Source organism: Lactuca serriola, chromosome 4 (assembly GCF_051521515.1).
Source record: "Lactuca serriola cultivar US96UC23 chromosome 4, Lser_US96UC23_V15, whole genome shotgun sequence".
NCBI lineage: Eukaryota > Viridiplantae > Streptophyta > Magnoliopsida > Asterales > Asteraceae > Lactuca > Lactuca serriola.
In genome coordinates this window covers 118,121,825-118,147,980 of record NC_136411.1, presented here as the reverse complement: position 1 = coordinate 118,147,980, position 26,156 = coordinate 118,121,825, and the positions used below count along the sequence as shown (strand labels likewise).

The window sequence follows — 26,156 nt, the reverse complement described above, 5'->3', positions numbered from 1 at the left end:
GTCATAAGGACTGAATATGTACAGTTTAACAAGTTGAAGGAGTAAATATTGACAAAAAAACTCAGTGACCAAATGTGTACAAATCGAAAAATATATTATCCTTTTAAGTCATTATCCCAATTAATATCCTCCTATAATTTCTTCCTACTGATCCTCATACCATATCAAATGTTGACATGTGTCACATTTAGTGACACATTTAATAAAATTAATAGTATTTTAATCCACTTGTCAATATTTGATATGGTAACTTTGAAATATTCCAGTGTCGCACGCAGCCCTCATTGTTGCGCTTAGTCCCTCCATAGTTGCGATGAACAGAAAAGGGGAGAGTGGGTCGCCTTGTTTGACGCCTTTGGATATAGGGAATTCATCGGTTGGACTACCGTTGATTAGCATCGAGGATTTGGAGCTTTCGAGACATCCTTTTATCCATGACCTCATTTTAACTCCGAAACCCATATGCATAAGATTGGTATCAAGGAAGCCCCAGTTGATTGAGTCGAATGCCTTGTCGAAATTGACTTTAAATAGGAGTATCTTCTTTTTTTTTTCTTTTTTGCCCATGAGCGAATTTCGTTCACCACAAGTGGCCCGTCAAGTATGTTCCTGCCCTCCACGTAAGCAGGCTGCACCTCGTCAATACAGTTCCCCATGACTTTCTTTATTCTTAGTGATAGTATCTTGGATATGATTTTGTAGATACACCCAATAAGACTAATTGGCCTGTAATCTCTAATTGTGAGGGGATCTTTGACTTTGGGGACTAACGAAATAAATGAGGAGTTGTAGGAAGAGTCAAATTTTCCATATTTCTCAAAGTATTTAACAATTGCTGCAATGTCACCCAAAAGAACCTCCCAATATTTCTTGATGAATTTGAATGTGAAACCGTCTGGCCCCGGAGATTTTTCATTCCCGCAAGACCAAATCGCCTCCTTGATTTCCTTAAGGGTGATGGGGGATTCTATTAGATGCGAGTCATCGTGTGATATTTTTTTGAAATACCTGCTCCCCAATTTTGGCCTGATTGGCCATTTTTCATTGAATTTATCAGCAAAGAACGAATATATCTCCTGCTTTATAAATTATGGGGCCATGCACCAATCACCATTTATCGTTAGGCCACCAATTTTATTTTTTTGATTGTTTTTATTGATGTGACCATGAAAAAGCTCGTGTTTCGTCACCATCAGTTGCCCATTTAATCCGAGATTTTTGTCTCAGATCAAAAGATTTGAATTTTTCAATCTCTATGATTGATTTGTACCCCGAGGTTCTATCTTCCAACTCCTGGACTGTTAACTGTCGTGACTCAGCTTCATGGTCCAGGAATTCCACCAATTTTTTGAGTCTCTGTAGTTCCTTTTCTTCCTTTGGATAATCAGATGCTCTCCATTTTTTCAATTTATTTTTAATATGTTTGAGCTTCGCCGCCAAGTACAGATCGGGTGTACCATAGCCCATAAAATTATTCCAGTTAGAGATGAAAGTCTTTTCGAATCCTTCCCTAAGCATCCAAGAATTGAAGAACCTTAATGGAGATGGACCAAAGTCCTTGCTTGAAACAGATAGGCGGATAGGGCAATGGTCGGAAATTTCCCTTGGAAGAGCAATAACGGAGATATGAGGAAATAGATTAAGGAAAGTAGGACAAACCAGGAACCGATCAAGCTTACTTAGCTTGAGGTTTGAATTACAAAAACAGGTGAATCTGTGACCCCCCATTTTCAAATCCCTAAGCCCAATCTCGTGTATGAAATTATTGAAATCTCTTGCAGTTCTTTGGTAGAAATTGGAATTGAATCTTTCTCCCCTGTGCCTCACAGCATTGAAGTCTCCCATCGTAATCCAAATGCACATTTTTAGTGTTTTTAATTTCAATTAGCTCCTTCCATAATGATGCCTTTTCATTAATCGGTTGTGGCCCATAAATATTTGCAAAGATCATAGGTTCACTAATGCCCTCCCATATCCCAATATTGATAATATAATGCCTAGAAGAAATAACCTTGTTAGAGGTAAACACGTTCCTGTCCCACATGTTCAGGAGACCCCCCGACCTCCCAGATGCATTGACTCGATTAACACCAAATTCGTCTTCACCCTAACACGAGCGTACATCAATATTTTCAGCCTCCATTAGCTAGGTTTCTTGGATTGCTAAGAAAGAAATTTTATGCCTCATCTTGAGCCTCCTGACCCAATCCACCTTATAATTCTCACCCAATCCCCTTGTGTTTATTGAGAGAAAATTCATTTTAACGTTGTATCCTCACCTGATACCCTAAGGATTTCAGCCAACAATTTGTTCCATTAATTTCCCATCTATTATATGCGGACGATGCTTTATTTCTTGGAGAATGGTCGAAGCATAATATAAAAAACCTGGCCCGTATTCTACATTATTTTCATGCTGCATCGGGACTCAAAGTTAACTTCAATAAATCGAGAGTTTTTGGAGTTGGCTCTGATACACAAGAAATTTCAAACTGGGCCAGAACTTTAGGATGTGAACCTTCCACTCTACCATCCACATACTTAGGGGTCCCAATCGGCGCAAATATGAACTTGAAAAAAAATTGGGCTCCAGTTCTGGATAGATTCCAATCCAAATTGTCAAAATGGAAGTCAAAAACCGTATCTTTTGGAGGTAGATTGACACTCATAAAGTCGGTTTTATGAAACCTTCCATCTTATTACCTTTCCTTATTCATGGCACCTGAGGGCATTATTGACACATTGTAAAAACTGAGGAATCGGTTTCTGTGGGGAGGATCAGATGAAAAGAAAGTGATCCATTGGATATTGCGGGATAAGGTAACAGCATCAAAGGAATCTGGTGGGTTAGGTGTCGGTACAATAAAAGCACTAAACGTCTCTTTAATAACAAAGTGGTGGTGGAGGTTGAGAACCAAGCAGGATCAGTTATGGGCTGCTGTGATAACAAGTGTACACAATCTAAGGTCGAAACCTGATGACTATTAATCTACAAAGTCGTTACCTGGGGTATGGAATAACATCGCTGGAATTGGAAATGATCTAAAGAAAAAGAATATCCAAGTTCAAACTGTGTTAGACAAACGAATAGTAAATAATGGTGTTATATGGAGATGTGGGTTCACCCCGGATGGCTCTTTCACAGTAAATGCTCTTAGATCAAGATGGGACTACCGGACTCCATTAACCAACAGAAATTTCCAGTGGATAAAAGAAATCCTACTTAAAGTCTCTTGCTTTATTTGGAGAGCACAATGGGGCTGAATCCCAACAGCTAAGGAGTTAGTAAAAAGAGGGGTAAACATGGAAAATTTAACTTGCCAGATGTGCAATGTGAAGGAAGAAACCGCTGATCATATTCTTGTAGATTGTGCTTATGCAAAGAAGGTCATGGAAGGAGTAATGAGATGGTGCAAGGTGCATACTCACATGGAAGATCTCCAAGCGGTGTCGGATGTTCTGAACCTAGCCAATAAATGGGGAACGTGTACTAAAAAGCGGAAGATTTTTCTGACAATCTGTTATTCTACACTATGGAGAATCTGGATAGCAAGGAATGAAAAAGTCTTCAAAAGGAACCGGCTACCACCCGAAAAAGTTATTGAATATGTCAAATCAGTAACCTTTCTTTGGGTGAAGAGCAGGGAAATCAAGATGAATTTAATCTGGGCAAATTGGTCTCAATGCCCTTTTTTCTTTTAGTTGTTCGTCTTTTTTGTTCTCTGTCTATTTCTTTGTATTGCCACTGATATGTGGCTGCAACTTTGTTTCCCATGTTTTCTTTTTCTTTTACATATAAATCTATTTGTCGGTTCCAAAAAAAAAAAAAAAAAAAAAAAAGTAAAAAGAAAATATAGAAAGATATTTAATTTCTCTTTGTTTTAATACATTTTCAACACTTTGATCGGTTTAACACATTTGATTTATTTAATCTTATTTAAAAATATAATCAAAAAAAATATAAATCATTCATAGAATAACGAATTAAACCGATATTTAATTTAACCCGATCCGGTCTCATTTGACACGTATTTATGAAACACCCGCTTTATTTGGAAAGCAGGTTGAGCAGTGATGCTGCTCGTTTTCCCACCTCTAAAATAAGTACTTCCCAAATTGAAACCAAATATTTAATCTTCTTCATTAGCAAACCGTTTCAGGCCATTTTCAGAATGGTTGAATCCAGAGCAATTGTATGATTGTAAAATGAATGTTGCTCTGGATATCTCCATTCTAATCAACCTTTCTGTAATTCTATGATCAATTTCTGTAAAAACAATCGTTTCATTGTACAATTTCAATTCAAAATTTTCTTTTTCGTTAAATTTTAGGGTAGATACATACAATGGATAATCCCGGAGCATCCAAGAAACCACCGGAATCTAATGCCTCTGATCAACACGAACACCCCTCCGGTGACGCCGGAACCCACAACGAAGTCATCGTCAAAATTGATAGTAGCGATAGGAATAATTCTGCCCATTTGATGCATCTAAATTCCGATAGTCCTGTTAGGGGCGTCATTAATAGCGATTACATTGATACGAATCGTAGAGCTTCAGATTCAAAACAATCGTTCGACACCGATGATTCAGGTGAAAAACATTACAAAGAATCATCAGATGAGGAGGAAGACGAGTTTCGATTACTGAATCAACGCAATCGACGAGTACCAAGCAATTTGAGTTACCTTCACGATCATGAAAGCGAGGTTTTGAAATGTACGTCGTTTCAGAGGAGAGCAAGTCTGGTAAGAACTAAAACTCAACAATCGAGATTAATGGATCCACCGGAGATTCCATATTCCACCACATTTCCTAAATCCGGCCGCTACACCCCCGGCCGAACAGGTGGCTCCGCGAGAATGGAAAACGACGATGAGGATGATTCTCTGTTCGACGACGATAACCCTGATGATTTGAAAAACAAAACCCTAGATGCATTGACAATCATTCAATGGATTAGTCTCGTGTTGATCATTTCAATATTAGTTTGCACCTTTAGATTCCGTAGATGGAAACAAAAATCATTCCGGGGACTTTATATCTGGCAATGGGAGATTCTGGTCCTGGCTTTGATCTGCGGCCGATTAGTCTCCGGTTGGTGTGTACGCCTTGCAGTGTTCTTCATCGAACGAAACTTCATTCTCAGAAAACGAGTTCTTTATTTCGTGTATGGAATACGAACACCAGTCCAAAACTGTATCTGGTTAGGTTTAGTTCTAATCGCTTGGAACTCCATGTTCAACGAAGCAGTTGCAGACCTCCATATCCCCTTCCTCGAGATCATAAACAAATTCATGGTATGTATGCTTGTCGCAACCACATTATGGCTGGTGAAAACCCTAATTGTGAAAGTTCTGGCATCGTCATTTCACGTGAACAAATTCTTCGATCGGATTCAAGATGCATTGTTCAATCAATACGTGATTGAAACACTCTCCGGCCCTCCATTGGTTGAAATCCACAACAACCAATTGGGGGAAAAATCGATGTCTAGGGTTTGGAAGCATGATGATCTTGGAGGTGGGGCTTATTCGTTTAAGACTAGGGGGGGTGTTAGTAGTAGGGTTAAAAATTCGCCTGGTAGAGGAGTTAGTTCAAGAAGTTTGGGGGTTTCTAAGAAACATGAAGGGATAACGATTGATCATTTGCATAGGTTGAATCCTGAGAATGTATCAGCATGGAATATGAAGAGATTGATGAAGATTATTAGGCATGGATCTTTGACGACTTTGGATGAACATTTACATGGTGTTCATTATGACGATGAAGCAGGGACGGAAATTCGAAGTGAAATTGAAGCGAAACGGGCTGCGAGGATGATTTTCATGAATGTCGCCAAGCGTAGATCAAAGTAAGATCTTTTTTTTTTTTTTTTTTTTTTCTAAATATTAAAAACTATTTAAAAACTAAAAGTTAGAAATCAAAGCTAATTGAAATAGATTTTAAGAGCTTTTTATTTAAAATAAAATCTAAAAACTTTTGTTGTCAAACAAATTTTTTTTTTAAACTCTATAGTTTTTGGGTTAAACAAAAAACTTCAAATTTAAAAGTTACTTCAATTAATCTAAAACAAAAAAAAACTCTTTTAAATTTTAACAAATTGACTTAAATACCTTTTAAAATAAATAAATCATATACATAATTTTGGTAATTATCTTATACAATTAAATATAAATATATATTAATAATTATGATGTCTTTATTTGAAATAAAACATATCATATGAGATTAATATAAATATGGTTTAACAATTAATATATTTTTATTTGAAATAAAATATATCATTATTTATTATATGAGTATACACCAAAATTAATATCACAATAATATTGTTTTCTTTTAGTTGTAATAAGTAAAAATGTTCAACAAATGTTAATATAAAATTGAAAAGTCTTATTTATTTTATTCGTAAAAAAAAATCATCATATACTAATATGATTTTTAGCAATTAAGAAGCTTAACCAAATACATTTGGTATCAAATTTGGATGGTTTTTAACTTTTTGATAATTATAATTTAGAAAAATTAATTTATTATCATTATATGTTATTTTATATAATTTTACATATTTCAAAAGCTTTCAGTTATTTGTTTTAAACACTCTTATACTAATAAAATATACAACTTCCAGCTATTTTTGTCGAATATGCCCTAAATCTAAAAGATATTTGAAATAGTATAAAGAAAGTTTATGCCTATTATAACAAAACTACTAGGTTGTCTTTAAAAAAAATCACATATATTTAATTCAACTACTTTTTTTAAGTAATTTACCGTTTTCAAAAGCATACAACTATTTTTTTTCAAGTATTTATATACAAATAAAAGTTACAATTTCTCGTTAACATTTTTTTTTCAAACAGTCTTTTAAAATGTTGTGTGTGTATAAAATGCTAGTGTAGTCTAGATAATGATATTTAAAAAATATTTGAGAGCCCCATGGTGTTGTACATTCCGTTTAAAATTTTAAGAGTTTTGAGCTTTATTTATTTATTTATTTATTTTTTATGTTTTTAGGTATATTTATTTGGAAGATTTAATGAGGTTTTTGAGAGAAGATGAAGCCATCAAGACCATGTCTCTTTTGGTAGCATCACCCGAAGAAGAAAGAGTTGGCAAGAGAGCCTTAAAGAATTGGGTGGTAAGATCTTCAACTTGTTTTGACACATGAAAACACAAAACAAGGGAAATATATATTTTTTAAGAGAATTTTCTAGACATACGAATACAATGAAATTTTTAAAAGTATAGGAACTTTTTTTTTTTGTTCTAGGTTTAGCTGAAATCTAAAATAATGACTAAAATGTTAAAATTCTATGATAATGACCGGAATCCTTTTATTTCATATGGTTTACATTCAAGTTAAAATGAAGAAAAGAAATGTAAAAGCAAGAGCTTATTCTCTCTACATAAGAAATTTTACTTTGCTTTTCAAAATTTTATTTGCTTGTGCAATAACTACTTCTTATTGAACCTATTTTTTTCTTTATTTTTCTCTATGTACTTTCACATACAAATCACTTCTATTCAACGTATATCTTATAGTATTATTTTGATTTTACAAATTATTCTTTTTTTTATAAACTTATTTCATAAAACATATACATAAATTTATCGAAAGTAACATGAAAATTAAACATAGAACGAATTATTAACAAGATATCATCTATATACCACTACATAGAGCTGCACAACAAATCTGGATATCCAAATTTGTAGATAAATAGTAGTTTCTTTTTATAAAATATCTTTAACAAAACGACTGTGTTGTAATAGAACAAATCGGTAAAAACATTACGACTGTAAAGAAAGTCTTATTTCCCTAATTTTTATATTAAGTCGTTCTTTTGGTATTAAGTAAAAAAGTTAAAAATAAACGTGTATACCCCTACCTTGATTAAGTCGAGAAAAAACATCATGATAGAAGGATAAACTAAACTAAACTAATTGCTCAATATCTTTTTTTACATTTTGATCTTTATAGGTTAATGTGTTTCGAGAACGAAAAGCTCTTGCTTTGACGCTAAATGACACAAAAACCGCGGTCAACAAACTGCACCGGATGGTCAACGTGTTGGTCGGACTTGCCATTTTGATCATTTGTCTTGTGATACTAAACATTGCGACTACGAAAGTTCTAGTTCTTATAAGCTCTCAACTTGTCGTGGTGGCATTTGTATTTGGGAATACTTGTAAAACCATTTTCGAATCCATCATTTTCTTGTTTGTGATGCACCCTTTCGATGTCGGGGATCGTTGCGAGATTGACGGAGTTCAGGTATTAAATATGCAATTTTTGCCCCACTTTATCAGTATCAGTCTCAATCCAATGTTTTACTTTTTAAGCTTAGTTTTTGAAGATTTATCTTTGTTTTCAGATGATTGTGGAGGAGATGAATATTTTGAACACAATTTTTCTAAGATCCGATAATCAAAAGATTTATATTCCAAATAGTGTTTTGTTGACAAGATCCATCGGAAACTTTTATCGTAGTCCTGATATGTCGGATACCATCAACTTCTTAATCCATGTTGGTACACCCGCAGACAAGATCGCTACTATCAAACAACAAATTCTAAGGTACCAAATCCCGTTTCACCTCTCATTTAATTCTTCCAGCATGTTTGCCCTAACAGTAAGACTGTCAAAATCCCGACATGTCCTTACTTTTGAAACATTGTGTTTTACCTTCTTCGAGTAAGATGTGGGACCGGTTCTACCCTTTTTAATTCTCTATTTGTATCTATATAAAGATTTGATGTTTTTGGTCTTACTAATTGTCTTATCGATGTTATGTAGCTACGTTGAAAGCAATAAGGATCATTGGTACTCGGATCCAATCGTGGTAACGATGGACATGTATGATTTAAACTCACAAAAATTATCGGTTTGGGTACAACACAAAATTAATTATCAAGATATAACGCAACGGTTGACAAGAAGAGGAAAGATTATCGAGGAGATGATTAGAATCTTTAGAGAACTAGACATTGAATACCGAAATTATCCACTCGATATCAACATCCGGAGTATGCCAATACCCGCTACTCCCACTCGTGTTCCTTCAACATGGGGAACTCCAAATTAAGTCGTGAATGGGTGAATGAGAAATGCATAGAGAAAACAATGTACTTTCATCAGCTACAACAAGTTCATGAGGTTGTGTTACCCGATGGGAAAAATATTTGTTTGGTGCTTAAATTATTGAGTAAAACAAGTTTCGACAAATATACGTGTCACACCTCTTTTTGTACATTACTCGATTTTAGGATTCGATCACCACAAGAGGGATCAAATTTTGTACTCTATAGGAGGTTTGATGTAAAGCTTGTTAAGATGAATGGATGCTTATGCATTCGTGTGTATTTGGTGTACATTATTATTCAAACACTGGTTCATCCTTCTTTCACGGTTTTTTCTTGAATACTTATAGTCAATGTATATTTTTGCATTTTACTAAATCGTCTCAAAATAGGAATAATAACTAAATATGTTTTTATAAAGTTTATGCGTACAATAGTCGCACAAGGGGTGTGTTAAATAAATTAAAACTTTAAACTTGCTTTTTATTAATAGATTATGCAATGAAATGATGAATTGCAAATTAAGACTTGGTTTGGAATAATATTTTCATTATAAAATCTGTATACCTTTATTTATTTGCTTGTTTATTATATTATCCAATTTTATTTGTTGAATTTCGTATACACCCTTGTTAAATAAAAAATATTATAATTGCCCACCTTAAAATCCAAATATCATATTTACTCTTTATTAACCTTTAAAATATCGTATACCAAACTATTTTTTAAAACACTTTTTAACAATTTATAATTAATTATTATATTTCAGAATCATTATAATTTAAAAAAGAAAAATCAAAATTGACTCCAACCTTTAATTCAACAAGGATCCTGCCTTCAGCATGTGTTACAAGTCTGCAAATACAAATGGTCATGTTACAGTCTTGGTGTTTTTTATTTCTAATTGTACATGAGTAATACTCTGATTGAAATGTATGTGACATGTGAGCTTTTGGATGGTGCTCATAAAGTGTTCGATGAAATGACCGAAAGAAATGAAATGTTAATGGACGTCATTCAATGCAATTTGTGATCAAAGATTTAAATCTACAATTTTGAATGCTCTCACAAAGGTAATTGAAGCTTATGTTATAGAAAAACAATTGATGTTACAAACAGGGGATGTTATTGGTTCGGTGTGTCCTTCTTGCATTGTCTTTCCTTTGGAGACTATAATGAAATCAGTACAACATCAATTACATGAATAGAGAAGGCGATAAATTTGTTATAAATAGGTGGAAGTAGTGGAAAAGTGAAGCCAATTTTGGTTAGCTTTGAAGAATAAAATCAGTTAATTATTCTCATATATTTTGATGAATTGTGTCTTTCTTTATTGTAAAGTGGTTTATAAAAATATTATGTCCCACATGAAGATTGACACATTTTTTGCTATGGTAATGCATGGGAAACTTGTAATATGAAAACTCCACCAAATTATAAGTGATGGACAATAAAAATTGCATATATATAATTTATACAATAATAAATTGGATGCTATAATAAACATATAGATACAATAGTAAATTACATTTTTCTCCTTAATTATAGCTCATTTTTTCATTGTTGGACCAAAAAATTTTCTCTTGTGATTTTTTTTTGTAATGTTTTTGATCCCCGTTAAAAGTAAATTGACTATACTTTTACACTAAAATTGCAAAAACAGTTATACTATAGGGGTGGAAATGTTACAAGACCCTCAAATAAGAACCAAAACTATTGTAAAAACTTTTTGGATTCAAAAATGCAAAAATCACCTTCACTTAAGGACCAAAAATAAAATTTATTTATTTACTCTTTATACAAGTATATACTAGAAATTAAATATTTTCCTACTTTTCTTCCTAATTATCTTCCTACTCATTTGAAATGATAACAAGTGTCCTAAAATATAATTAATTTTATCAAAATACGACACTTGTCACCATTACTTGTCAACATTTCATATGTGTGGGAAAATAGGAAGAAAATGTATTGTCACCATTACTTGTCAACATTTCATATGGGTGGGAAAATAGGAAGAAAATGTAGGATGATATTTAATTCTCTAACATAAAAGTAAATATTGAACTAGTCATTATCCATATTTGGTCATTCTAGATTTTTTTTTGTCCATCAAAGGTCCCTACACTCTTTCTTATAACCAACAAGGAATAAGCTATAGCACACTTAAAAGAAATCTGACCCCAGATGTAAAAAAAGTTGCAAAATGACTAAATGTGGATATGTCAAATAATTGGATAACAAAAAGAAAAAAAAAAGATTTTGCTTGGATTATGTAGGAAAACTATGACATAGCCAATTCATGAACACTTTTCCATGGGCAACAAAACATCCAACATTCTTTCTATCAATCTTCAATGGACTTTTCATTTGCCTCATCATCTCTTTAACCAATTCTTTCACAGGAGATTCACCTCTCACAACACTATGCTTCCCTACACCACATACAACTGTAACCTTATTTGGAATCCCATCATTTTTTGTTCCATATCTAATTCTAAGATCATCAAACCATTGTAATAGAATCAAATAAGCAGACCCTAAATGCATCCCATGTAAATCAAGCTTAAGTTCTAAAGAAGTCAACTCCATTGACTCACCCAAAACCAATGGGTCAACCAACTCTTGGATTACACTAGATTCATCATCTTTCAAGTTTTTAAGCAATTCTTCTAATGAAATTGGCTTCATCTCTTTTGGGTGTTCTACAATTGACATTATGGTAGGACAATGATTCAAAACCGAGTTATAAGTTCTAATGGAGAACAATGTCTTTGATCTTTTCATTCTTTTCAGCCATGAGGCCATTTCAAGAAGCTCATTGTGGAGCCCTAATGATGAAAGGACCATATTTGACATAATCAAATCTAACTCAAAACCTTCGTTTTCCATCAAGGCTATGACTCTTTTCATATCTTCAAACAAGCCTAATCTTCCATATGCATAACTTATTGATCTATACTCAAAGATGGAAGCTTTGAGTCCTTTGTTCTTCATCTCTACCATTAAACTCTCAGCTTGATTGGGTAGATTGATTACAGATAAACACCCGATGATTGATTCGTAGGAGCGCTTTTTAAGGTAAATAGATGAAGAATGTGAAGGAAGTTGTTTTATACGTTCGTAGGAATCAAGTATTCCTTGCTTCGATTGGTGCTTCGAGTGGGAATCCATTAGGTTACAATAGAAGTTACAGATATCGCGTTCTTTACTCCCTAATTTTGTTTCCACTTCTGAAATTAGGGTTTGTGCCTCGTTAAAGCATTGATGATTGTGGAGTGAAGCAATGACATCGGCTATTAGCTTAGCGTTCCAATTGAACCATGATGCTTTATTAATCTCGTAGTATAACTACAAAATTACATATAGCAATTCCGATTACCAATCTGTTCGAATTAGAATTTCAGAAAATTGACATTTTTAGTTATTCTCAATTAAACTGTCACTGGATTGAGTAAATAGATAACATATCGATTGAGAGAGCTGACTTACAGGGAATGCGAGAGGAGAGAGACGAGAGAAGGAGGTGTTGACCGGAGTAACGAGGTGAGAGATGGCGTCGAGAGCTACGGATTTAGAGGAAGAAGCGACGAATTTCCGAATCAGCCGAGCGGTGGTTGCCGGATCGTCGGTTGTTGCGACTGATGTAAGAAACCGGTGACCTTGTTTACTCAATGCTGCACAGATTGGAAGCCTCGTCGGTTGTTCAGTCCATGAGGTAGTCTTAGAACGGTGGTGAAAGCACGGCGGGTGCACCAGTTCAACACCGCCGCCCGTCATGGCCATAACTGAATTTGGTAGGTGATAATTGTTTAAAAAACTTCTTAAATATAATAAAAACGTTATCCTATTACACAGAAAATATATACTAAAAGGTATAACACATTTAATTATTATTCTAGAAAAAAAGTTTAGAAAAAGAGTTTAAAAATAATAAAAATATAATATAAAAAATAGTTAAAAATAAAACTATAAACCGGGTTTTTAACTAAATTAAAAGACAACCACAACTATAAAAACCGAGTTTTTAACTAAATTAATAGACAAACTAGGATATATTAAAAAACAAAATAATCAAATTATTAAAGAACTAAAAGATATAAAATGACTAATTCCAAACAAAGAAGAAATTCAACAATTAGGCTAATATTAGAAAATAATAAACCTAAAATGATAGAAATAGAGACAAAACAACTTATAAATAAAATAAAAATCAATTATTATAATTTGAGCCTAAAAATAATACGCGAGAAGAAATCCTACAGGTAGTCAAAACCATCGTTGAAAGTTAAAACTGGAAAACTCTAAAGAATATATTACAGCTTTAGAAGACATTAAAAAATATAACCCAGAAGATAATAAAGAAGAAGTTACAGGATTTACTAGATATTCGGGCATAGGAAAAAGTGATAAAACATATCCTATATTATTTAATTTTATAATCAGTTTATTATTACAAATTATTGAAAAATTAAATACATTAATAGAAGTTAAAAATCCTCCCATCATACCCAGTATAGAAAGTGATTTAGACAAAATTATAAAGGGATTAAACCATACTATAAAAATAAATATGTAAAAAGGCCACAAAAAAGAAATTATAAATGTTTTATAAGTGGTGATGTTAAAATTTAGCTAATAAATGCCCAAATAAAAATAAAAATATAGAAAAAACAATTTAATAGAACAAATAGGAGAATATAATATAGAACCTCTAAATTCTGATAATTCTGATAATGAATAAATATACAGTATATATAGTGATAGTGATAATGATAAACATTTAACCAAAATAACATATACATACGTAGATACAGAACAAGAAGAATGTCAACATAATTGGATAAATAAACGAGGAAATAACTATATAAAATGTTATAATTGTGGATATTATCCTGGTATAGAAAAAAGATCACAATGTAATATATGTTTCATAGAAATCTATTACATATTCCTTAAAAAGCTATATAATTTAGAAATAAATAATGAAAAAGAAAAGAAAAAGAAAATAAAGAAGTAAAAATCGAGTTACAATCGGAAAAAATAGAAAAATTAGAAATAATAACCGAATTACATAAATTAAAAATACAAACTTTAGAAAATAAAGTGAGTATTTTAGAGGATTTGTTAGATAAAAAGAAAAAGATCAATATTGAGGAAAACAAAGTAAATGAAATAAACCAAATGTCTCAAATAACAAATGAACATACATTAATACAAACAGATGGATCACCCAACATGATAAACCTACATTGTAGATTATGGTTAGATAATAATAAATTTTTAGATTTAACAACATTAGTAGATATATGAGCAACTAAAAGTGTTATATCTTATCATCTAGCACCAAAACTATATCATAAAGAGTTATCATAAATTAATGACAAGAATAATCGAACACAGATTAATAACTATCACACATTACTTAGAACCAACAGGTATTCAATTTCTAGACTTTGCAGGTAACTATAGTATGAAATATGATATCCCACAGGTCAATATCAATCCCGAATATGTAAAATCTAATGATTTTATTCTCTGATTAAATTTTATTTCTGCCTTAAATAACGTTATTACATTAACACGTAATTTTATCACACTTAGTAAACACATATATAGTTTTCCAACACTTAAATATACTAACACATCAAAGTTCGTGCAAAAGCGTGGTGGACAAGGTAAACTAGACTTTTTAAAACATAATAAAATTAAGACAAATGTTGAAAATGAAACAATTGAATTATTAACATAATTTTTAGCACATGAGTTAGAAAAATGAAAAAATATAACCAAAAGTATGAATCATCCTATAATTTTACATTTAGAAAAAATTGGACTTATAGGAGAAGATATTACAAAATCAAAAGTTAACTATATTTGTAAATTTAAATTAAAAAACCCTGATATTACAATAAGTACGAAAAATATAGAATATAGTCCTTTAGATAAAGAAGAATTTAAAAAACAAATACCAGAAATGACAGAAGAACAGGGACTAGTTAGAAAATCGGAAATTCCACATAGATCAGCAACTTTTATAGTAAGAAATCATTCTGAAATAAAAAGAGGAAAAGTTCGAATAGTTTATAATTATAAAAGACTAAATGATAATACAGAAGATGATGGTTACAATATCCCTAATAAAGACTCTTTAATAAACTTGATACAAAAGAAAAAAGTTTTTAGAAAGTTTGTTTTAAAATCTGGATACAACCAGTTACAGCTTGAAGAAAGATTTAAATCATGGACAGTATGTACATGTTCTGAAGGATAATACGAAGATTGTTTTAAGCTTTGGGCTTTAAAATGTTCCATCTATATTTCAAAGGTTTATGGATAGTATTTTTCTGAAATATGAATTTTGTTTAGTATATATTGATGATATTTTGGTTGCCAGTAAAACAGTACAGGAACATGAGAAGCATATACAAAAAATATTTGAAGAAATAAAAAGGAATGGTATTGTTATTTCTAAAAGAAAAATGGAATTATTTAAAAGGAAAATATCATTTCTTGGTTTAGAAATAGGAAATGGAAAAATTGAATTACAAAGTCATATATCTACAAAAATTTTAGAATTTAAAGTTTGAAAATCTAAAATAGATACAAGCATTTTTTAGGATTGGTTAATTATGCTCGAATATTAATTCCTAATCTTTCAAAGTTAGTTGGGTCATTATATAGTAAAACAACAAAAAATGGACAAAGACATTTCAACCAAGAAGACATTAAATTAGTTAAAGTAATTAAAGAAGCAGTTAAAAATATTAAATCATTAGAATTACCATTAGTTACTGATTACATAATAATAGAAGTTGATGGATGCAAAGAAGGTTGGGGAGCCGTTCTCCTTTGTAAACCCGATAAATATAGCCCAAAAGATACAGAAAAAATATGCTCATATACTAGTGGAAGCTTTAATAAGACAGGAATGAATTGAACTTCTATAGACTACGAGATACAAGCTTTAATAAATGCTTTAGAAAAATTTAAAATATTTTTACATAAAGAATTTACAGTTAGAACAGATTGTGAAGCTACGGTTCGTTTTATTAAAAATGATCAAAGTAAGAAAATAAATAGGACACGATGGATTAATTTGCAAAATATAATACAACGAAGTGGATATAAAATAAATTTTGAGCACATAAAGGGAGAAAATAATGGAATGGCTGATATACTATCTAGAAATATTAACAAATTATTTTCTGCAGATGGATAGTCGAAACAAAGGAAAGAACAAATTAATATAGCCTACACAGCAAAAAAGGAGTTCCTCTTCCATGAGCATTTCTTCAGAAGAAGATAGAAACACAACATCAACAGAAAAATTATTGGATTCAGCAATAAAAACAGAATATCTACATAAACCCACACAACAGAACTCGATTCCATATATGGAAATAGCAAGTACTACAAATAATCATAACATCCTGCGAGGATCTAGACCACAATCTCAAAATATTCAATATGCATATTATTGGACAGGACCTTCAAAAAATACACAATATACACAGAACAGAGAAGCCGTTATAGCATTTGGTAAATGCACTTTACCAATTTGCTTCGATGAACATAAAAAGTTTAGGATCATGATCGAGGTAAACTTGACAGAAGACCAACAATGTTTGCTAGTCAACTTATGGCATATTCAGACAGTTCCACATGATTCATCATTTAAAGTTCAAATTCTCAATGCTTTGAGTTTTTACTTTCATAAACAGTCACCATTGACCCCTGAAAAACAAACAAAGAAGTTTACATATTATGCTATCATCAGGGGCACTAAAGTTGGAATTTTTAATAATTTTGTTTATATTTTGTTTATGGTTTAAAGAGTCTTTATTAGGAATATTGTAACCATCATCTTTTGTATTATCATAAAGACTCTTTAAACCGTAAATGAAAATAAACAAAATTATTAAACAATTCTAACTTTAGTGCCTCTGATAATAACATAATGTGTAAACTTCTTTGTTTGTTTTCCAGGGGTCAATGGTGACTGTTTATAAAAGTAAAAACTTAAAGCATTGAGAATTTGAACTTTAAATGATGAAGCCTGTGGAACTGTCTGAATATGCCATAAGTTGTCTAGCAAACATTGTTGGTCTTCTGTCAAGTTTACCCCGATCATGGGCCTAAACTTTTTATGTTCATCGAAGCAAATTGGTAAAGTGCAGTTACCAAATGCTATAACGGCTTCTCTGTTCTGTGTATATTGTGTATTTTCTGAAGGTCCTGTCCAATAATATGCATATTAAATATTTTGAGATTGCAGTCTAGATCCTTGCAAGAGGTTATGATTATGTGTAGTACTTGCTATTTCCATATAAGGAATCGAGTTCTGTTGTGTGGGTTTATGTAGATATTCTGTTTTTATTGTTGAATCCAATAATTTTTCTGTTGATGTTGTATTTCTATCTTCTTCTGAAGAAATGCTCATGGAAGAGGAACTCCTTTCTTGCTGTGTAGGCTGTATTAATTTGTTATTTCCTTTGTTTCGACTATCCATCTACAGAAAATAATCTGTTAATATTTCTAGATAGCATATCGGTTATTCCATTATTTTCTCCCTTTATGTGTTCAAATTTTATTTTATATCCACTTCCTTGTATTGTATTTTATAAATTAATCCATCGTGTTCTATATATTTTCTTACTTTGATCATTTTTAATAAAACGAACCATCACTTCATAATCTGTTCTAACTGTAAATTCTTTATGTAAAAATATTTAAATTTTACTAAAGCGTTTATTAAAGCTTGTATCTCGTAGTCTATAGAAGTCCAATTCATTCATGTCTTATTAAAGCTTTCACTAGCATATGAGCATATTTTTCTGTATCTTTTGGGCTATATTTATCGGGTTTACAAAGGAGAACGGCTCCCCAACCTTCTTTGCATCCATCAACTTCTATTATTATGTAATCAGTAACTAATGGTAATTCTAATGATTTAATATTTTTAACTGCTTCTTTAATTACTTTAACTAATTTAATGTCTTCTTAGTTGAAATGTCTTTGTCCATTTTTTGTTGTTTTACTATATAATGACCCAACTAACTTTGAAAGATTAGGAATAAATATTCGCGCATAATTAACTAATCCTAAAAATGCTTGTATCTGTTTTAGATTTTCAAACTTTTCTGGGAATTCTAAAAATTTTGTAGATATATGACTTTGTAATTCAGTTTTTCCATTTCCTATTTCTAAACCAAGAAATGAAATTTTCCTTTTAAATAATTCCATTTTCTTTTAGAAATAACAATACCATTCCTTTTTATTTCTTCAAATATTTTCTGTAAATATTTCTCATGTTCTTGTACTGTTTCACTCGCAACCAAAATATCGTCAATATATATTAAACAAAAATCATATTTCAGAAAAATACTATCCATAAACCTTTGAAATATAGATAGAGCATTTTTAAGCCCAAAGCTTAAAACATTCCATTCGTATTGTCCTTCAGAACTTGTAAATGATGTCCATGATTTAAAGCTTTCTTCAAGCTGTAACGGATTGTATCCAGATTTTTAATCTAACTTACTAAAAACGTTTTTCTTTTGTATCAAGTTTATTAAAGAGTCTTTATTTGGAATATTGTAACCATCATCTTTTGTATTATCATTTAGTCTTTTATAATTAGAAACTATTCGAGTTTTTCCTCTTTTTATTTCAGAATGATTTCTTACTATAAAAGCTTCTGACCTATGTGGACTTTAATTATGATTTTCTAATTAGTCCCTGTTTTATTATTTCTTGTATTTGTTTTTAAAATTCTTCTTTATCTAGGAAATAACAAAAGATGGAAAGAACAAAAGACGGGACTGTATAATTTTAGTTTAATCGTTATGATACTAAAATGTTGTAAAAATATGCTACTTCAAGGGATATAAGAAAATATTAATAAAGAACTAATGGAATATAAGATTTAGCTAAGAGATATGAATTTCTATAATCATCGATTCATCAAAAAATTGTCTCGGCCTTAAACAATACATGGTGGTTGTCGAGGCCAACAAAAATAATAACCCTAAATATTACACACTAAAATAGTGTATAGTGCTAAAGGGGTCGAATCCACGGAGATTGGTTCAATTTATAACTCTATGAAAAATCTCTTTGTAAAAATACTTGTAAAATAATAAAAATAAATGGGGGGTTTTGGTGTTTTGAAATAATTGAAACAAACTAGAATTAACTATGATTTAAATAGACAATTTCAACAAAAATAAGAGTTTGATGTAAAATCAATAAGGGAGAGATGATTGACTTCAAGTTTCCTCACTTTGACTTTTGATGAATATATCATTAGAATCCAATGGTGCAATACTTTGATTTAAAGCCTTAATTTGGCTATAGTAATCCAAGGAGCTTGAGATTACCTAGACTTTTCTTAATTGTTGAAATGGCTAGAGAAGCTCATAACAATTTCCTTAGTCAAAGTCACTAATTGCAAATAACATGTAATTAGTGAAAGTCAACTAGCATTAAGAACCAAAAAGTCACCAAATCCAAGAGGACTCAATTGCTTTCACTACCATATTAGAGAAATGTTTTTATGATTATGTGAAGCAAAAACAATACAAAAATAATTTGTTGCTTGCTAATTTGAGGATCCTTTACTTAATTAAGAAATTAGCCAACTAATCACCACAAACACATTTAAACTCATGGATAAAAACATACTAGTAGTGATAATATGATAAAACACAAAACATTTCCATAAAGATTTAAGAACAAGTTCATGTATTCTTCAACATCCAACAAAAGTTCAAAGGATTCAACAAAAAGTAAACCAAGATTAGTTTAGCCAAGCATGACTAAACTCAAAGAAACAAAGTTAGTTAAGATTGTACCAAACATTTGACAAGAATCAAGAGATCAAAAAGAAGATATTCTTCAAGTGTTCTTGGCCTCCAAAAGTGCTCCAAACTCCAGAGAGAAAGTATCAAAATCGGACCTCCAAGATAAGGCTGAAGAGGCACACCAACCTTCCCAATATAGAGCTCTAAGTAAAATCCTGAAATTGCCCTTGTCAGGAATCTTACGCGGGCCGTGGGGAATCTTACGCGGGCCGCGTGACTTCGACGGGATTTTTGGGCTTCTTCAAGTCTTGGGCCCCCACAACTAATCCATTGGCCCAGTTCGAATCCAATCAGCTTCTAGCCCATATTTCTTCAATTAAAGCCCAATTTGTCTTTCCACATCACTCAAAACTTCTGCAAACTCCTAAACATCGATCTTGCACACTCAAGAATTCCCCCGCGCCTTTTCAAATTTAAAGTTCAACACTTCTGCGCCTTCAAGCAATCGACAAGCCTACTCCCTGAATCACCTCCACAACTATCAAGCACGAAATCCCCACTGCTCTTCAAGTCCAATCACCTTCCAAAAGATCCCACACACTCCTGCTCCTCTAGTTTCCTTAAAATCTGCAATAATGCTCAAGAAACTAGAAAGTACCCGAAATGGTGATAAAAATAACAAAAAGGAAAATATGCATGGAAATTAACTAAAATGCGAATGAAATGTGCTAAAAAAAACTATAAAAAGAAGTAAATAAAATGAAGCTATCAATACAATTCAACCAACTTTAAAAAACTTGACTTCTTAAATATTGAATATAATAAAAACGTTGATCCTACTAAAAGTCTCTTTGAAAATTATAATTTTGTTTGCAGATTTAAAAGAAAATATAAAAATAGTCTAGATACAGAAAATATACACCTCATGGTATAACAAATTTAATTATTAATCTAGGAGAAAGTTTAGAAAAAGAGTTTAAAATAATAAAAATATAATAGAAAAATATTTAAAAATACAACTATAAAAACCGAGTTTTTAACTAAATTAGTAGAAAACCAAGAATATATTAAAGAACAAAATAATCAAATTATTAAAGAATTAAAAGATATAAAACGATTAATTCCAAGCAAAAAAGAAATTCAACAATTAAGCTATCAATTAGAAAATAGTAAACCTAAAAGGATAGAAATAGATACAAAACAACTTATAAATAAAATAGAAAATCAATTATTATAATTTGAGTCTAAAATTAATACGCTAGAAGAAATGCTACAGGTAGTCAAAACCATCGTTGAAAGTTAAAACTGGAAAACTCTAAAGAATATATTAGAGCTTTAGAAGACGTTAAAAAATATAAACCAGAAGATAATAAAGAAGAAGTTACAGGATTACTAGATATTCGGGCACAAGAAAAAGTGATAATACATATCCTATATTATTTAATTTTATAATCAGTTTATTATTATAAATTATTAAAAAATTAAATACATTAATAGAAGTTAAAAATCCTCCCATCATACCCAGTATAGAAAGCGATTTAGACAAAATTACAAAAGGAATTAACCAATTAAGTGTTGAAAACAGTAAAATAATAAGAAAACATAAACCTTATAAACATTAGTTACCAAGAAAATGAATAATAATAGAAGTTTCTTAGGACGTACCAGGACATTACAAGACGCTAGAAATTCAACTAGCAATCTAGAAGTTATAGTCACATCAGACACATTTGTAAATAGAATAATTAGAAGAGGATCAGGAGCTAATAGTAACCAACAGATTGTACAATTAGAAGAAGAAATTGATTTAGATAGAAATATAAATTTATATAACCAACATCAGGTGGATATATTAAACCCCAAAATATTATATCTGGATTGTTAAATGTTAATACAGTATTAATATGAAGTAGTAGAGAAGAAAGTTTAAGGGTGGTAGATAATATAGTAACAATAGATCTATTTTCTCCAGAAACAATACAAAAAATAAAACAATCAAAAAAGCATTATGTACATCTAGGATTAGTTATTATAGGAATAAAAGCCTTTGGAAGAAAAAATTTAGGAACAAAAATATTAGCATTATTATTAGATAAATCATGGAAAATAGATTTAAAAAAGGCAATAATCTCAAGAATGGAGGTAGACTTGAGTTAAAATACTACATTATTTTATTGTACACCTGAAATTTTAAAAGATATAAAAGATTTACATAATATTAAAATAGCATTACAAACTAAAGGGTATGAAAATTATGAAGGTAATAACATAATAATAAGTATAGGAGTTTTAGGAAAAGCAAGTAATAGATCAGGAATGAAATATAGAGTTAATATAGAAGGTATAGTAAATACAATAGCATAAAAATCCATAAAATGGTAGATCCTATAAAAATGGATCCAGAAGATTTAGCAGGATTAGAATGGTCGTTAAATGATTTAAAAGAACAAGAAAATGAAGTATTAATTCCAAAGAAAAGTTACATATATGAAGGAAGTGATAGTATACAAAGTAATAGATTTATAAACGTTAAAAAAGAAATAGTAAAACAAAGTGACGAAGATGAGAATACAGAGTATAGCTTTATGAATATAGAATACGATACTGAACCAATATATGATACGGATAATGAAAGAGAAAGCGAACCAATGGAATTAGGATTTAACGAATTTGAAAAGAAGAACATATAGATTATGATCTAAGTATTATAGATTATATAGAAGAATGAAACATATAAAGGCTTTAAAACAAAAGAAATTAATAAAACTATTGAACAAATTATCAATAGAAAAAAGAAATTACGAAAAAACACATCATATAAAAAAGGGAATAAACCATACTATCAAAATAAATATGTAAAAAGGCCACAAACAAGAAATTGTAAATGTTTTATCTGTGGTGATGTTAAACATTTAGCTAATAAATGCCCAAACAAAAATAAAAACATAGAAAAAAGCAATTTAATAGAACAAATAGGAGAATATAATATAGAACCTCTAAATTCTGATAATTCTGATAATGAATCAATATACATTATATATAGTGATAGTGATAATGATAAACATTTAACCAAAATAACATATACATACGTAAATACAGAACAAGAAGAATGTCAACATAATTGGATAAATAAACGAGGAAATAACTATATAAAATGTTATATTTGTGGATATTAACCTAGTATAGAAATAAGATCACAATGTAATATATGTTTCACAGAAATCTGTTACATATGCCTTAAAAAGCTATATAATTTAGAAAAAAATAAAGAAAATAAAGAAGTGAAAATCGAGTTACAATCGGAAAAAATACAAAAATTAAAAATAATAGCTGAATTACATAAATTAAAAATACAAACTTTAGAAAACAATGTGAGTATTTTAGAGGATTTGTTAGATAAAAAGAAAAAGATCAATATTGAGGAAAACGAAGTAAATGAAATAAACCAAATGTCTCAAATAACAAATGAACATACATTAATACAAACGGATGGATCACCCAACATGTTAAGCCTACAATGTAGATTATGGTTAGATAATAATAAATTTTTAGATTTAACAGCATTTGTAGATACAGGAGCAACTAAAAGTGTTGTATCTTATCATCTAGCACGAAAACCATATCATAAAGAGTTATCATATAAATTAATGACAAGAACAATCGAACACAGATTAATAATTATCACACATTGTTTAGAATCAACAGGTATTCAATTTCTAGACTTTGCAGGTAACTATAGTATGAAATATGATATCCCACAGGTCAATATCAATCCTGAATATGTAAAATCTAATGATTTTATTCTCGGATTAAATTTTATTTTTGCCTTAAATGACGCTATTACATTAACATGTAATTTTATCATACTTAGTAAACAAATATTTCCAAACACTTAAATATACCAACACATCAGAGTTCGCACAAAAGCGTGGTGGACAAGGTAAACTAGAATTTTTAAAACACAATAAAATTAAGAAAAATATTGAAAATGAAAAAATTAAACTATTAACAGAATTTTTAACACATGAGTTAGAAAAAGGAAAAGATATAACCAAAAGTATGAATCCTCCTATAATTTTACATTTAGAAAAAATTGGACTTATAGAAGAAGATATTACAAAATCAAAAGTTAACTATATTTGTAAATTTAAAGTAAAAAATCTTGATATTACAATAAGAACAACAAATATAGAATATAATCCTTTAGATAAAGAAGAATTTATAAAACAAATACCAGAAATGATAGAACATGGACTGATTAGAAAATCGTAAAGTCCACATAGATCAGCAGCTATGAATGTTTTACAGCTTATACAAAAGAATGAGAAAAAAGATGAAAAATTAAAAACAACAATATACAGAAACTATGAATGTTTTAAAGTTTGCATTTTAGATCTCACTTGGAGACAAACGTTGAGACCAGTACTTGATCAGTTCAAAGAATTTAAGCAAATGGTGTCTCATTATATAGAATTTCCAGCAAATCTATATAAATTACAGCAGAAGATTGTACAGATTGCTTTTCAAGAAATCAATTATAAAGCAGTGACAGTAATTCAAAGATTGAATGATGAAGGTGAAGATACTCCCATACTACTGTTACAGATAAACCTAATGACTATAGACATGCTAGAAGAACAGATAACTAATTTTTATCACAATTGGATGATCGATTACTTAGAATTCTACCTCAATAGCAGCACATAAAGTTTTCATAATAAATTAGGAGAAAATTTTATTTTAACAGCCGGAAACATCGCCTCTCACAACATCAGTCAATTATTGGGTGCAAAATTTTTTCTTCTTTTCCAGGGGCAGATGAGCATACATACAGACCTGCTAGAAAAAGGATTTTCATCACCCAAAGAACAATACAACATGGCTATCTTAAAAAGTTATCATGCAAACAAGAAATAGATTTTGGAACTCTATAGAATCTTTCAAATGAACATATATGCACAGCTCAAAAAACACCTTTAGTACCAGCATGTTTTCGTTGGGAAAATTATAAACACCTAGCAGAAGGACACTACTTACAAATTTGGTCTCATCAAAATTGGCATATGCTCTTGCCATGCAGTGGTGAAGGAAGTACATTATTGAGACTAGAAGATATCATGAATAGTGAAGAACATATTGACACATACCTAGGATCACCGGTTTCTATTGATAGTACTCATCGAGATTTTTAGCAAGTGATGATTTTACAACAGAGGATACAAAGAGATAATTATGAACAAATTTGATGGCCATTCATAAAATTAGAGTTGTCGTATAGAATTATCATTTCCTACTTTTTCAGTTGTGCAGTCATTTTCTTTTAAATATGTAATCATTTAATATAAGATGTATAGTCGTTTCTACTTTATATAACTTGTACGATTTGTCGATGGAATATTTTGTAATTGTAAATCTTACGCTACCCTTTTCCTATTTAAAGGGTTGCAGACGATTGTAAAATGCATCGAATATCCATAGTAAAAATTTGGTTTTATCAAATTCCCCCATGTCTCTCTAAACACTCTCTTTCTGATTCTCTTAGCATATCTCTTACATTCCTAGTTCTTTCAAGCACTTCATATTATATCCCTTATACATAAAAAAAAGTTGTTGCTTCACATACAACTCTGGTTGCTTCTCCTAGCCTTGTAAGTCTACTCTTCTTGATTTTTTTTGTTTATATTTCGTTTATGGTTTAACGGTAAACCCAGAAAAAACCGTCATATTGGAATGAGATTCTTTCCACATCAAAGTTGTCAAGAAGTGATCAAACCAGGGACAATGCAGTCAATTCAAATTGTTTCTCATTTAGAGGGTCTTCACAGTTTTTCCAGGACAACTCACAGTGTGTTAATCACAAAATAGACTGATGTTAAAGTGTATCAAGATAAGCAGATCTTTAGGGAGTCTATGGTATCTACTCGGCTTAAAGAAGAAACTGTAAGGGAGGTCAACCGCAGCCTTGCATATTTTGCTCATAGTCAACGAGGGGTAAAGCTTCAACTTTTGGAGTCTTCAGATCAAGAATCACTGGACAAGATTGAGGATGTAAAAGGTGCTGGAGATGTTCAAAAAAATGAGACATCAGCAGATACTGACACCATGGATATGGAATCTTTCAAGGAGAATCATCATTCTGGTGTACAATTCTCCCCACGAACAAAGGAGATGACAATGGAGTCAAATATTCCCATTTTACCCTTGTCAAAACCAAAAGACACACACAGAAAACGTAAAATGGAACTACCGAATATTAACCTAG

At 30.8% G+C, this 26,156-nt stretch overlaps 3 protein-coding genes across 3 annotated transcripts; 1 reads left to right on the top strand and 2 right to left on the bottom strand.

The window, feature by feature from the left end:
* Nucleotides 1-1,152: 1,152 nt before the first annotated feature.
* LOC145098764 (uncharacterized) lies at nt 1,153-1,845 on the bottom strand. The gene has a single exon (XM_079036371.1). The coding sequence runs from the start codon at nt 1,843-1,845 to the stop codon at nt 1,153-1,155; it is 693 nt and encodes a 230-aa protein (XP_078892497.1).
* Nucleotides 1,846-4,155: 2,310 nt separating this feature from the next.
* LOC145102412 (mechanosensitive ion channel protein 6-like) lies at nt 4,156-9,401 on the top strand. The gene is made up of 5 exons (XM_079039802.1): nt 4,156-5,856; nt 7,023-7,146; nt 7,990-8,283; nt 8,384-8,586; nt 8,806-9,401. Exons 1-5 carry the CDS (start codon nt 4,346-4,348, stop codon nt 9,092-9,094), a joined length of 2,421 nt encoding a protein of 806 aa, XP_078895928.1. The 5' UTR covers nt 4,156-4,345; the 3' UTR covers nt 9,095-9,401.
* Nucleotides 9,402-11,279: 1,878 nt separating this feature from the next.
* Nucleotides 11,280-12,910, bottom strand: LOC145102411 (pentatricopeptide (PPR) repeat-containing protein). Its single transcript, XM_079039801.1, has 2 exons — nt 12,582-12,910; nt 11,280-12,440 (listed from the first exon to the last, which is right to left on the bottom strand). Exons 1-2 carry the CDS (start codon nt 12,873-12,875, stop codon nt 11,361-11,363), a joined length of 1,374 nt encoding a protein of 457 aa, XP_078895927.1. The 5' UTR covers nt 12,876-12,910; the 3' UTR covers nt 11,280-11,360.
* Between the last annotated feature and the right edge of the window lie 13,246 nt (nt 12,911-26,156).

What these genes read in the sequence shown, in the direction of transcription:
- LOC145102412 (XM_079039802.1), top strand. Translation starts at nt 4,346, where the DNA reads ATGGATAATCCCGGAGCATCCAAGAAACCACCGGAATCTAATGCCTCT. An exon ending in GCGAGATTGACGGAGTTCAG is followed by an intron (nt 8,284 to 8,383) that starts GTATTAAATATG and finishes CTTTGTTTTCAG; the next exon opens with ATGATTGTGGAGGAGATGAA. An exon ending in ATCAAACAACAAATTCTAAG is followed by an intron (nt 8,587 to 8,805) that starts GTACCAAATCCC and finishes GATGTTATGTAG; the next exon opens with CTACGTTGAAAGCAATAAGG.
- LOC145102411 (XM_079039801.1), bottom strand. Translation starts at nt 12,875, where the DNA reads ATGGCCATGACGGGCGGCGGTGTTGAACTGGTGCACCCGCCGTGCTTT. An exon ending in TCTCTCCTCTCGCATTCCCT is followed by an intron (nt 12,441 to 12,581) that starts GTAAGTCAGCTC and finishes GTAATTTTGTAG; the next exon opens with TTATACTACGAGATTAATAA.
- LOC145098764 (XM_079036371.1), bottom strand. Translation starts at nt 1,845, where the DNA reads ATGGGAGACTTCAATGCTGTGAGGCACAGGGGAGAAAGATTCAATTCC.